This window comes from Camelina sativa, chromosome 7, assembly GCF_000633955.1.
Source record: "Camelina sativa cultivar DH55 chromosome 7, Cs, whole genome shotgun sequence".
Taxonomy (NCBI): Eukaryota; Viridiplantae; Streptophyta; class Magnoliopsida; order Brassicales; family Brassicaceae; genus Camelina; species Camelina sativa.
In genome coordinates, this window is record NC_025691.1 from 17,375,254 (window position 1) to 17,388,374 (window position 13,121).

Here is a 13,121-nt window from a genome sequence, read left to right on the forward strand (position 1 = left end):
TTTTTTTTTTTTTTTTTATACTTTTAATTTTGACGAATTGTCGAACTGAATGTAACTCGATCAAAAATTTCTTTTTTTTTTCTTTTTTCTTTAATGGAAAATTTCGAATGCCCAAAATGTGAAATTTTATTGATGTTCTAGCTACTCGCTTAATCTTAATGAAAAGATAAGGAGTTGCCTACGTATCCCGGGACAGGGATCAAGCCAGTCGTAGTTCATTGTACAAACGAAAAACAATAGAAGGTCGGGTTCCCGAAACTCCTATCGTGAAAACGATCTAATAATAATAACGTTTTAAATGGGCTGCGTTCCACGAGTTCCTGACTTGTTGGCCAGACATGTTTGTAAGTTCGTAAACGCCTGGACGAACTGCCTTGGAGACAAGGTATGTTCCTTCCCACCGAGCACCGAGTTTACCGACATTTACCTCTTTGGTGTTTTCGTAGACCTCTTGTAGGACCAAGTCACCTTCGTAAAAGCGTCGCTGACGAACAGTCTTATTGTAATATCGGGCTGCTGCGTCCTGGTAATAATGGATCCGGACCAGAGCCTGGTCGCGTAACTCTTCGGCGAAATCGCTGTGATTGGTTAACATGTCATTATTAAGATCGGGATTATCGACCATCATGGTGCGGCGAAGTTTTGGGACGCCTGCTTCTGCCGGGGCGAGTGCTTCAATCCCGTAAGCTAAAGAAAACGGGGACTGAATCGTAGATCGTCGCGGGGTCGTTCGGTAAGAACACAATACTCCATCGAGATTATCTACCCATGCTCCTTTTCTTCGTCCAAGTCGCTTCTTCAATCCGTCGAAGATTGACTTGTTCGTTGCTTCGGCCGGGATATGTCTCATTGGTCCATGACGCTGGCAAGCTTCGCACTTCGCCGAGAAGGCCTCGCAGTCAGCCATCATGGTTGGCCAGTAATGTTCGTCCCTCTTGATCTTTAGTGCGAGTGCACGTTCGCCCAAATGATTGCCACTATCACCTTCATGTACTTCCATCATGATTCGTTCGGCTTTGTCGCGACTGACGCAGGTAAGGAATACCCCGAACGAACTACGGCGGTATAAATTCCCATCGAAAAGGATGTACTTGGCGCTTCGTGCTTTCAAATGCTGAGCTGCCCAGCGATATGGCGGGACGACTCCATCAGAGATATACAGCTTCATCTCAATTTGCCAATCTCCGGGTGGCTTCGTGACGTCTGTCAAGTCCTCTATTGGTTCGTCGACTTCCATTCGAACCGAATCGTCGTTGATGACGGAGATCAGGCTGACTAGATCGATGATAGGTGCTTCAATGCATTCGACTTGAATGGTATGCCGTAAATCAGGATCCGAGCTATTTGCCAAGGCTGCGAGGGCGTCAGAGGATGCGTTCTCGTCCCTCGGGACTTTTGTCAGAGAAAAAGGGGTAAATTCTTCGGACAGTGTCCTGACCAACTGACGGTACGCTCCCATTCGCTTGTTCTTGGCATCGAACTCGCCACTGAACTGGCTAACTACTAGTTGAAAATCGCAGAAAACTTGCAAGTGCGTCACCCCGAGTCTTCGTGCTAAACAAAGCCCCGCAAGAATGGCTTCGTACTCTGTTTCGTTATTGGACGCTTTAAAATTGATCTTCAATGCTTGCTCGAGTACTTCGCCAGACGGAGATCGGAGAATGAGTCCTACGCCGAATCCCTAATAAGATGATGAGCCATCTACGAACATCGTCCAATGTTCCTGTTTGGGGGTAGGGTCCCCGAGGTCAGAGGATAGCTCGGTGATGAAATCTGCCAAAATTTGTGACGTAAAACTCGGACAAGAGCTCTATTCGATATCATATTCGCTCAACTCGACCGCCCACTTCGCCATTCATCCAGACTGGAGATAATGGAGTGCGACTGGAAATAATATCAGAGTTTACGCGCAATAGTAATCACGGCAAGGGCCAGCTTCTCCAGCGTGGGATATTGAGACTCCGCGTTGCTCAGGGCTTTGCTAGTGTAGAAAATTGGTTTTTGGTCGCCGCGATCGTCTCGGAACAGGACGCCGCTGACTGCCGAGCTGGAAACTGAGATGTACAGATACAATGTCTCGCCGTCCTCTAGCTTAACCAGTACTGGGTGACTGGTCAGATACTCCTTTAGCTCCCGTAACGCGTGCTCGAAATCTTTGTCCCAATGAAAATATTTGTTTCCTCGGAGGAGTTGGTAGAAGGGAAGGCATTTATCGGTTGACTGAGCGATGAATCGATTCAAAGCGGCAATCCGGCCGGTCATGCGTTGTACTTCCCATTTGTTAGTTGTAGATGGCAGCCCAATTATGGCCTCAATCTCCTTTGGGTTCGCCTTTATTCCTCGCTCGGTAAAAATGTATCCCAGGAATTCGCCTGAAGTGACCCCAAAAGTGCACTTCGTCGGATTCAACATCATCTGAAACTTGTCCAGGTTATCAAAACATTCGGCGAGATGCTGAATTTGTTGCTCCGGGATCGGCGAACATCATATTCACCAATCGTTGAATATCGTAGACTTCCATGGTGCGGCCGAGTAGATAGGCGAACATCATATTCACCAATTGTTGGTAGGTCTCCCCGGCGTTTTTCAGTCCGAACGGCATAACTTTATAACAGTAGGTTCCCCTGTTTGTGATGAATGCCGTTTTCTCACGATCGGTTGAGCTCATGGCGATCTAGTTGTATCCCGAGAAGGCGTCCATGAGCGAGAGCAGTTGGTTTCTGGATGTGGCCTCGACGAGACGATCTATGTGTGGCAAGGGAAAGCTATCCTTAGGACACGCTTTGTTGAGGTCGGTGAAGTTCACGCATACTCTCCACTTCCCGTTCTTCTTTTTGACCATGACTAGATTAGCCAACCAATCGGGGTACTGGACCTCCATTATTTGGTCTGCTTTGAGTAATCGTTCGACTTCGTCCTGGACTACTTTTGCTCGATCTGGACCCAAGCACCTGCGTTTTTGCCTGATCGGTTTGAACGTGGGATCGACGTTAAGCTTGTGGCAGATGACTTCGGGGCTTATCCCGACCATGTCCTTCGTCGACCAAGCGAATGTGGAGGAGCGAGATTGCAGAAAAGCGACCAGCTTTGTTTTCATTTGGTCCTCGAGTTCGGCCCCGATGCCAACAGCTCGTGAGGGATCAGAAGGATCGATGTTTGCCTGGATGATCCGACATTCCGGAGACTTAAGACGGTCTCGCTCCGGCTTATTAGGACCAGTAAGGTGGTCCCCGCTCTATAATTGCTATGCGTCCTCCATTTTCCCTTGCTTCTTTTCGATTACGGAACAAGATCATGCCATCCTCTGATCGCCGTAGAGCATGCAGATCCCTGTGGTGGTCGGGAATTTAAGGCAGAGATGGTAAGTCGACGGTACAGCTTGCATGGCACGATGCCCCTAGAATGGCGTTGTAAATTGGGGGTTTATCGATGACCACGAATCTAATTTTCCGGGTCACTCCGCTAGCGCGTACATGTAATTTTACGTCGCCCATCGACATTTTAGCTATCTCGTCATAACCAGTCAACGTTCGAGTCTCGGATTTCACCTGTTCTAGTGTGACGCCCATTTTTTCCAACGTCCGCCAGAACAGAACGTTAACGGAGCTCTCGGTATTGACCAAGACTCTTTCGACATCAAACTCGCCCATAGCTACTTCGATGACCAGGGGATCTGAATGGGGGTGTTGGATTCCTTTGGCGTCCTCTGGTGTGAATGATATAGGATCCGCGCAGAACGAGTGCAAATTGGGATGCTCGATGTAGCGCGTCATCGAGGTCTTTAGGTTCTTGGATGTTGAGGTCCTTCCGTAAAGGTGATCCGGGAAGTAGACCCTTCCTGAAGGCAGCGATAGCGGCGTCTTCCGGGACGGAGACGTTTGCTAGTTTTTCTTTAAACCTGCCCAGAAAATTGCCAATGGGCTCACCGGGTTCTTGGGCCATCTCCCAGAGATCCGAACTCGTCACACCTTGCTCAATGAAAATTCGATAATGCTTGAGAAAAGCCGTCGACAACTGGGTGAAGTTGTCAATTGAGTTCGACTCAAGCCTTGTGAACCAAGTTAAGGCGGGACTGGAGAGGCTATCGATGAATAGCTGGCAGTAGCCAATATCCCTCTGTTCATCGGTAAATCGCGTCTTGGCGACAGTTGCCATGAAAAGGACTGGATCCTTGACTCCGAGGTAGGTTGGGAGCTTCAGCTTGACATGTGGTATGGCAGCTTGCAGGATCCGCTGAGTGAAAGGAGTTCGCCGAGTGGCTTCGACGATCCATTCAATCTCTGGGGCTGTGCTGATAGCTCGGTGGAGAAGCGAATTCATGCCGCGAAACTGCGACTGGATTTCTTTAATCTGGAGGCAAGACTCCGTGTTCATCAAGTGGGCGATCGGGATAGACGGAGTTTCGCGGATCCGCAAGCTCGGGTTCGAAGGCCGAATGCTCGCTGTCTCATGGGGAAGAGTCCTCTGTTCCGGTTGGTCGATTGTTGGTATGTCCGAGAAATCGAGACGGCGTGTCAGACCGGAAGGCCCTGCTCCGAGTATAGGCGACTGTCCTGCAGAGAGTTGTAATGGGGTCGTCTGAGTTACGACAGTATCAACTCTGCGGTTGGTGTCGGAGATCATGTGGTAGATCTCCTTTGTCATGGTGCCGAACAAGACCTTGAAATCTTCCATAGAGATGACCTGCGGGTTTTGTGCCACCGTTGTAGCGTGGTCCGGAAGATTCCCAGTTCGGGCCCTAGTTGCTGCTCCACGGCGGGCGTCGTTTCCTTGTTCAGGGGGTTATCGTCCGAGCGCTCCACCTCGATGTTGACCGGTTGTTTGCGAGTTTGCCCCGTTCCCTGGTTGGGTTCTCCCTCGGATCTGGCCCCTACCGGGAGTTCGGTGCGGCTATCGGTCGGGTTAACCGAAGTGGTATTGTTACGACGAACGTACACGGGCGTGGCTTGCACAGTTGGAGCGTCACTTCATGCTTCGGTGCCACCCTGCGGGGGTGCTAGGCCCGTGACGTCGGATACGCTTGAGGGGGTACGGTTTGCGCCGATGATCTCGTTGCTGGTGATTGGAGACATTGTCGTAAGCTTTTAGAGAAAATTTTCGTCGAGCTGCTTTGAGAGATTAACTTTGTAAAGACGATTTTGCAACCCCACAGATGGCGCCAATTGTAGAAATTAGGTTTTCCACAATGAATTTGTTTGATGGGGGAAACAAATTCAAGTAAGCAATCTCTCAAGAAACTGGATCTGAGCTTAAAATCGGAAAAAGGCTTGGAAGTCAAATTAGGGTTTTGCTAAGAACAATGAAAAGCTTAAGTTATTGTATTCAATATTCGATGCCTTACAATGAGGGAGTCTCTTCTATATTTATACTTTCCTCTATATTACAGAATATATTAGCTTTCCTTATAGCTTGAACCGCCATAAGGAAATGTTTTTCTTCTCTTCAAGTCGGCCACTGGGCGAATTGGGAAGTCGACTCTCCATCTTCGGGGCTGGGCTTCTTTCTTCTGAACAGGCCTCGAGTAAACATTCAATTGGGTTCTAAATCGGATTCCCGCTTTAGTAACCAAAATATCTTTCTGGTTTAGATCGGTATGTTGGGGTGCTAAATCCCACACCAACACCGTATTTAGGAAAAACCTGGTCGATTAAACCTAGGAATAGTTACCATTATGAAGATGTGTATGCTCTCGGATACGATAACAACCGTAACCACAAAATCTTGAGGAAGTATCTGCAAAGTTACGAGATATATGATTTTAAATCTAATTCATGGAGGGTTCTTGATCTCATCCCCGACTGCTATATAAATTTTCATAATAGTAATATGTCATTAAAAGGAAACACTTACTTTATCCAGAAAATAGGGGAAGGACCAGCTGGTGAATGTTTACATTGTTTTGATTTTACAAGAGAGAGATTTGGACCGCGTCTTCCTCTGCCATTTCAAGTTTCTAGCTCATACATTGTGGCTCTCTCTTCTATTAGAGAGGAACAGCTTGCGGTGTTATATAATAACTGGAATACTACATCTAAGGTGGAGATATGGGTGACAACCAAGATTGAGCCCAATGCGGCGTCGTGGAGCAAATTCTTAAAATTTACTGATTTAATTTTAGTTGGGAGTTTCTTCATTGATCAAGAGAAAAAACTCGCTGTAATTTTTGATGTAAGTTTTCTAAAGGATCCATGGTTAGCATAGCTCACATCATCGGAGAGACTGGATGGTTGAGAGTAGTTGATCTCGGAGTAGCTGCCGCACCGGATCTTCACCTACTAGTGTGCTCTTATGCTCCAAGTTTAGTGCAAATCAACCAAGGTTGTAGTTTTGGTGTGAGAAGTTATAGTATGTATATGATTGTTTGCCGAGCCATTAAAGAATAATGAAAACCAGACCAAATCGTAACCATTGAATTAAAAAGCTTCGAAAAGTTGTTATTTCAAAGGAATCACCAGTATGCAAGCAGTCATTGAATTCCCTTCTGTTCGTACTCAATAGTTTCAATAATGTTAACTATCCGTGGCACGCCTGCAAGTGTGGGAAAGGCATGCTAGCTATCTAGTTCAAACCCTGATTTTTCTGATTTGAAAACAATGACGATGATATATAATTATGATTCGTGATTCAAGAAGTTATGGGCCTTGATCTGCTAAGTATTATGGCCCATCTGATCTGACGCATATATAATAAAGCTTTAAAAGAGTGGGGAAAACGTAAAAGTTAAAAGGTAAAACCTGAAACAATGACGATGATGTCTGATCTTTCGGAGGATTTGGTTGAAGAGATATTGTATAGAGTTTCAATAAAATCTCTAAAAGCAGTGAGATCTACTTGCAAACAATGGAACCGTTTATCCAAAGACAGGATTCTATGTAGAGGAGAAGTAAGGCATGGGTTCCTAGGGTTCATAATGAAGAAATATACGGTTTCTTCATTGGGATTTGATCTTAATTGAATCCACAACAAAGACGTCAATGAGCCATCTATGAAGCAAATAGATATGTTTAAGGATCAAGTCAAGATATCTCAAGTCTCTATTTGCGATGGCTTATTGTTATTGGTGACTAAGGAGGTCAATTCTAGACTCGTGGTTTGGAACACTTATTTGGGAAAAGCTTGGTGTATACTTAAACCTAAAATCAATCACTTCTTTTTAGTAGACGTCTATGCTCTCGGATACGACAATAACCGTAATCACAAAGTCTTGAGATATAGTTTTGAAAACTACCAAATCTACGATTTTAGGTCAAGTTCATGGAGGGTTCTTGATGTCGTTCCCGAAATTGTTATAAAGTTTCCTCGAGCCTGTCATATCGTGTCATTGAAGGGAAACACTTACTTTTTTTTTCCAGGGGAAAAAATAGGGGAAGGACCAGCTGAAACTTTTTTACAATGTTTTGACTTTACAAGAGAGAGATTTGGATCGCTTCTTCCTCTACCAATTCAACTTAGTGATGTTGTAGAGACCGTGGCTCTATCTTTAGTTAGATATGAACAGATTGCCGTGTTAATTTTTCACCGGGATAGGTTTGAGATGGAGATATGGGTAACAACTAAGATTGAGCCCAATGTGGTGTCGTGGAGAAACTTCTTAAGAGTTGCAACTACTCATTTTAATCTTACGTTTTTTGATGGGAGTTTCTTCATTGACCAAGAGAAGAAACTTGCCGTGATTTTTGATAGAAGCATTATTAAGAAAAGCTTACTCGATGTAGCTTACATCATCGGAGAGAATGGATACTTGAGAATGGTTGATCTCGGAAAAGCTCGGGTCTCGTATGTTAACCCTTTTGTTTATTCTTATGCGCCAAGTTTAGTGCAACTCAACCAAGGCCAAGAAGTCCTACTTATTACGCAAAAGCAAAGATCGCCATTATTAACCAGTCCAACAATCACAGAAGTTTGATTACGTAGGTTAAACGCAATCTCATCAAGTCCGAATTTAGTTTCAACACTGCAAATCAATGGTTCATAGTACCAACCACGCAATCTCATGTTCCAAGATTCTATTTCCTGTAAACAAGATCATGGCTCTAACTAATCAAGACCCTTAATTAATGCATCAAGCAAGTAGTCTAAAACTATGCAATTTTACTTTACCTCTTGAGTGACGAGTTCACATTTGTTCAAGGCAAGTGTGACTCGAATGCCAACGGATTCAGCTTCTACCAAGAACCTGGTAAGTGTAAATGGATCAATCTTAGGTTGATCGAGAGAGAAGAGAATGAGTAAGTGATCCACATTGGCCACAGGAGGATCCAAAGTCTCGGAGACTCGTTCAAACACATTATCAATCTTTGCTCTCCGATCAATCCAATCAACTTTCTCCACGTAAACTTTATCACCAACAAGAACCGTCCGCCCTATCTTCTTCAGCAAGTTTCTCACCACGCAAAGCAACTCAACGCCAACCTTATCATCTCCATCATTTCTCTTGACAGACTCATGTACATCTTGAACAATGACGCGCATGTAGTCAGCTTGAGCTGTGGCGACTGTACCGATGGCATGATCAGGACTTCCGACCTCAGTTTTGTCGTCTAATGAGACAACCGGAGCTAAGAAGGCTCTGAGAATAGTCTTGTTGCTCGGCTGGGGATTCTCTCGTCTCTCTGAGAGAAAATAAAAGCTGCAGCGGTGAATGGTCAAACAACAAAAGAAAGTGCTATTTTTTTTTTTTTCTGTCAACAAAGAAAGTGCTATTTATTGTAGGAAAACTGGAGACCGATTTTATAATTTTTGATTATTAATTTCCTTGTGTTGTTATTTGCTCTTTTTGAACGTCTTCTACTTAAAACCTAGTGTCGGTCGAGAAAAATAAGCGACTGAGTGTAAACAAATGTAGGTGTTTACAAATCGTAGGGCTGATGTTTTTCAGAATGAGATGAGTCTGTTAAGTCATGTGGTGTGTTAAGAGCCGTCGTTATTGTGCAACGAATAATTGTGATAGCGATGAGTTTAATCTAAAATAGTCTGTCTATATGGTAGATCGTTTAGTCGGTAGATTTTAAAGTGGATATTTTAAAATTAGATTGAATAGTATTTATTTTATTGAAAATAAAATATAATAATAATAACTATAGTTAAAAATTTCTCAATCCAAAACTAAAATGTATCAGAAAACAAAAAATGAAATCTAGCTTGTAATCTAATGATTTGGACTAGTATTGCAGTTGTTAAAGCCGTTAATGAACGTGTGTGAATTACAAACTTCTTAGAAAATATGGATTGTTGTCTTTGAATTTCATGAAGAATGACATTATGGTGTTGTAATATTTGAATGATCTTCATGTTCTTTCATCATCCACTTAAGCTATTTGTTCCTCCTCTTTTGGAGCTACTCTTTTGATCTGACTGTTAGATTATTTTTTTAAAATACAATATGCTACTTCATTCTCTTTGATCAAAACAAATATTCTAGTTCCATTTATAAATTCTTTAAACACGAAGAGCCGAAGAAAAATAGTTAGACCTTCTCCATCGGTAAACTCTTAGAGGAGTTTTAAGGGTTTTGAATAAAAATAAATAAATCAGAAGTAAAGAAAAAACTTAAGGGAGCCCCTTATATAGTATACCGAATTATGTTCTAAGAGACGCTACGTGTTTTAATCTTGTTGGTCGAACTAAATAATACAAAAGGAAAAAAAAATCCTCTAAACTCGATTTTTTTTCCTCTCTCTCTCTTTCTCTCGCGATTGAATACCCGAAACGACGAAGAAATTTGGAATCGAAGGATACTTGAATCAGAGGAAGAAGGGTTTGAATCGAAGGATCTGGAGATGATTAGCGAAGGCGATTGACTCGGCGGATTACTTTGGCGGAAGATATTGAATCAATTGGAATCATAAGGTAAGTTTCTCAGATTCTTAGTCAAATAAATCTTCTTGATGCCACAAACTCCAGATTCTTAATCAAATAAATCTTCTGTATTCTGTTTTGATTCTCTTTGGTCTTTGATTTGAGTGTTAATTTGTTCTCCAAAGGAGGTGTCTCTACAGATTCAATTGAATATGTAGAAGAAACAGGAATTTTCTGAGTACAGAGAGAGGCTTAACGAGACCTTGTCGTATCCTGAGCTCTCTAATGACCAAACTCTTGAAACCCTTATCAAGAAACAGCTCAATGAAGGTTTTTGTTTGTTGTTGTCGTGGATGTTTGCTATATATATACTCTTAATTCTACCTTTGCTGTTAATGTTTTTGTTTTCATGTTTCTTCACAGAGTGTAATGTGGTTATATTGGATCAGAGAGTAGCTGCGTTATCCAGTACAATTGAGAAGCTTAGGAGTGTATAAAAAAAGGATCAAGAATTGGCTAAATCAAGCAATGATGCATCTTATGGTGATTGGAAAGTATGTTTTTGTATAGCTTTTGTGATTATCTTCTTGAGTTTACTTGAAACAGAATTTTCACAAAGTGTTTTCGTGGTTACAGTTGAAACATGATGATGAAGATTGCTGTGTTATGTATCGTGAAGGACTTAAAGGAAGCCCATTTCATACACTGCTCGTTGAAGGTTGCATTGATGGGACTATCTAAGACTGTAAGTTTTCTTCATTAAGAGTTTGGATCGCGATTAGTGTTTTATGATTAGGGTTCTTTGATTCCCGAGTATCAAGCCAACCAAGGATGTAGAGATCAACAACAAGACTGCATATTCTAGGTATCTATATCATTATTTGTGAGATCTTACTGTAGTTAAGTGAGATCTTACTGGTCTCACGTTCCTCTTATAGTTGTTGATTAAATGCCTCATTGCAGGGAAGCTAGCACTACCAGACTGATTAAAGTCAACCCATCAATTCAGAAGCAAAAACAGTAACGCTGCTGCTCCACAGGAAAAAACGAGGTCTTGCTCACACCCAATTTTTAAGGTCGACCTGTGCAAAAGCAGGGAACAAGAAGGTAATGCATCTTGATTCAGCGAGGTATATTTGTACGTCAGAAAACTAAACAAAACCGATGTGTTATGTGTTATGATGCAGAGATCTCAACAGCTCCAACTTTGCTTTCACCACAAAGTAGTAACCACATCTGCTAAAATTTTGAGGTAAATACCCTTTATCTAAATAGGTTTGATTTGTTCGACTTAGTCAAATCTGTTTTATAAACGCTTTTTTTGCAGAAACCTACAGCTTTGCTGATATAAGATTGGAATCACTCCAACTTAAGATCACACAAGGATCAAGAGATTCCAAGCTTATCTTGCGGAAGGTGGAATTCACGAGCTGCATCTGAAGCACTCTCTCGTGAATAAAGGGGTGGTACGATGGATAGATGGGTGATTGACTCGCTCAATCGGTGGGATAATCGACTCGCTCGATCAATGAACGAATGAAGGATGTTGAATCACTCAACAAACTTAATCCGCAGGATTCTGAAGCACTAAGTGAATCACTCACAAAGAACTAAAGAACAAAGCAATACAAAGACTCAAACTTTGTAAAGAAGAAAACGTTTCTATTACTTTAAAATGATCAAGGGTAATTTACAAATGAATGAACTATTGAGCATATATAGGCTCAACTACACGTTCTATTGTTCTAAAACAAGAAATAAATCGCAACAATTAATAAAAATATGATCTTTGGACCATTAAGTGTAGAATCAGTCCAGATAAGGCAAGAAGATGTGCCTTGTATCTCGTTAACTTGGGGAGGAAGTGGTGACATTTTGGAAGCTTCTTGGTCACTTGTGGTAACTCAAATATGCACAAGAACAGAATAGGAAGTAGTCGTTGTGCATTGATGGCAGTCGGGTCTAATAAGGACAAGTAATAATAGGATTGGATCCGCCTAATCCAATGGCTATTATTGCTTGTGAATATCCTCCAAATATTCTCTGGTGGTTGTAGAGGTACTCCTGGTTTCCATATGTAGCTTTGGGACACGTGCAAGTGAAGGTAAATGAAAGTTTCCTTATCTGGCTTCAAGTAGATCAATGGACATGATTCAAAGGGTGGTTTGGACTTGGGTCTTCTCTTGGGTTGTTCTCCATGGGCTGGGGACTTGTGGTGAATCAAATAGCTGGGTGGGATTCCTCTAGGGCTGGTCCAAGTGTCAAAAGGCCGAAACTCTTCATAGCTTGCAATGATGTCTGATTCATCTGCGAGTAGTTCAGCATGTCTGTCAGCGAGTAGTTCAGCAGGTCCAGCGAGTAGTCCAACAAGTACTTCAGCTATGACTTCTTGTGTCATCTTTGAATCAGATGAATGGTAAGTGATTCCTTGATGACTTGGTGTTGCCTCATTAAAAACCTTTCTAGGTAAACCCAGTGGGAAAAAGCCTAGACAAGGGAAAAAGAGTGCAATAGTCATATCCCAACAATGAGATAATTTGAATTGCTGATGCTTGATCCCTCTTGAACCAGTGGACTCCTTAGGGTTAATTTGATGATGAATAATTAACCCTTCTCTTTGTGCTTGATTGAACTCCATTTGGGAAAAGATTCTCCAAGATGCTCTTTGTGGATCGGTTAGTTCGTCATGCTCCCGGTTTTGTTTAGTTCTAATGTCCGCATCATACCCTCTCCCTTGAAAAAGTTTCGTCCTTGAAACTATACAATCTGCACCAAGAGAAAGCAAGTTAGCTTTCATTCGATTTTGGGATTTTAGGGTCTTACCTCGGTATGGTTTTGGTTTTGGTTGTGGTGCATCAAGTTGCTCTCCTTTGAGCAAGAAAGATAGGATCACGCCTCGGTTTTGATCCGGTATCATGGTTGATGGTGTAGCGTCCTTAGCTCCTCCTTGGATCTGAGCTTGAGCTTTGAGATCCGGTGGTTCCTCTTTAAATAAGCAAGATTCTGGGACTCTTCTAGTGTCCTTAAGGAATGGTGTGACCACCAATGGTGCTGATTTACCCCGGTTTTGATTTGGAATATTCATGGGTCTCTTCATCTCCGATAAATTGCCTTTATGATCCTCTCTTGTACCTGCAATGTTGTTGACACTTTTGGCGAAGAACAAGTGCATTATTATAGCCATGGGGTCAATACAAACATGTAAAATATTTTTGATTTGAACCATTTCTTTTCTACAAAGTATAGCACTAAGTATATCACAAAGTGAATCAACTATTCGATATGTATTAATAAAAGAAACTGGTTCAATAGGTATATTTAAA

The 13,121-nt window shown here is 42.4% G+C and overlaps 1 protein-coding gene and 1 pseudogene across 1 annotated transcript; one reads left to right on the forward strand and one right to left on the reverse strand.

Moving 5' to 3' along the window:
- The window catches only part of LOC109125459, a 13,570-nt pseudogene extending 7,187 nt beyond the window's left edge, over positions 1-6,383 (forward strand).
- LOC104704704 (putative ribosome biogenesis GTPase RsgA) lies at positions 7,801-9,260 on the reverse strand. Its single transcript, XM_019227089.1, has 3 exons — positions 9,208-9,260; positions 8,101-8,629; positions 7,801-8,013 (listed from the first exon to the last, which is right to left on the reverse strand). Exons 1-3 carry the CDS (start codon positions 9,258-9,260, stop codon positions 7,801-7,803), a joined length of 795 nt encoding a protein of 264 aa, XP_019082634.1.

What these genes read in the sequence shown, in the direction of transcription:
- LOC104704704 (XM_019227089.1), bottom strand. Translation starts at nt 9,260, where the DNA reads ATGTCATTCTTCATGAAATTCAAAGACAACAATCCATATTTTCTAAGA. An exon ending in CCATATTTTCTAAGAAGTTT is followed by an intron (nt 8,630 to 9,207) that starts GTAATTCACACA and finishes TCACCGCTGCAG; the next exon opens with CTTTTATTTTCTCTCAGAGA. An exon ending in GTGAACTCGTCACTCAAGAG is followed by an intron (nt 8,014 to 8,100) that starts GTAAAGTAAAAT and finishes TCTTGTTTACAG; the next exon opens with GAAATAGAATCTTGGAACAT.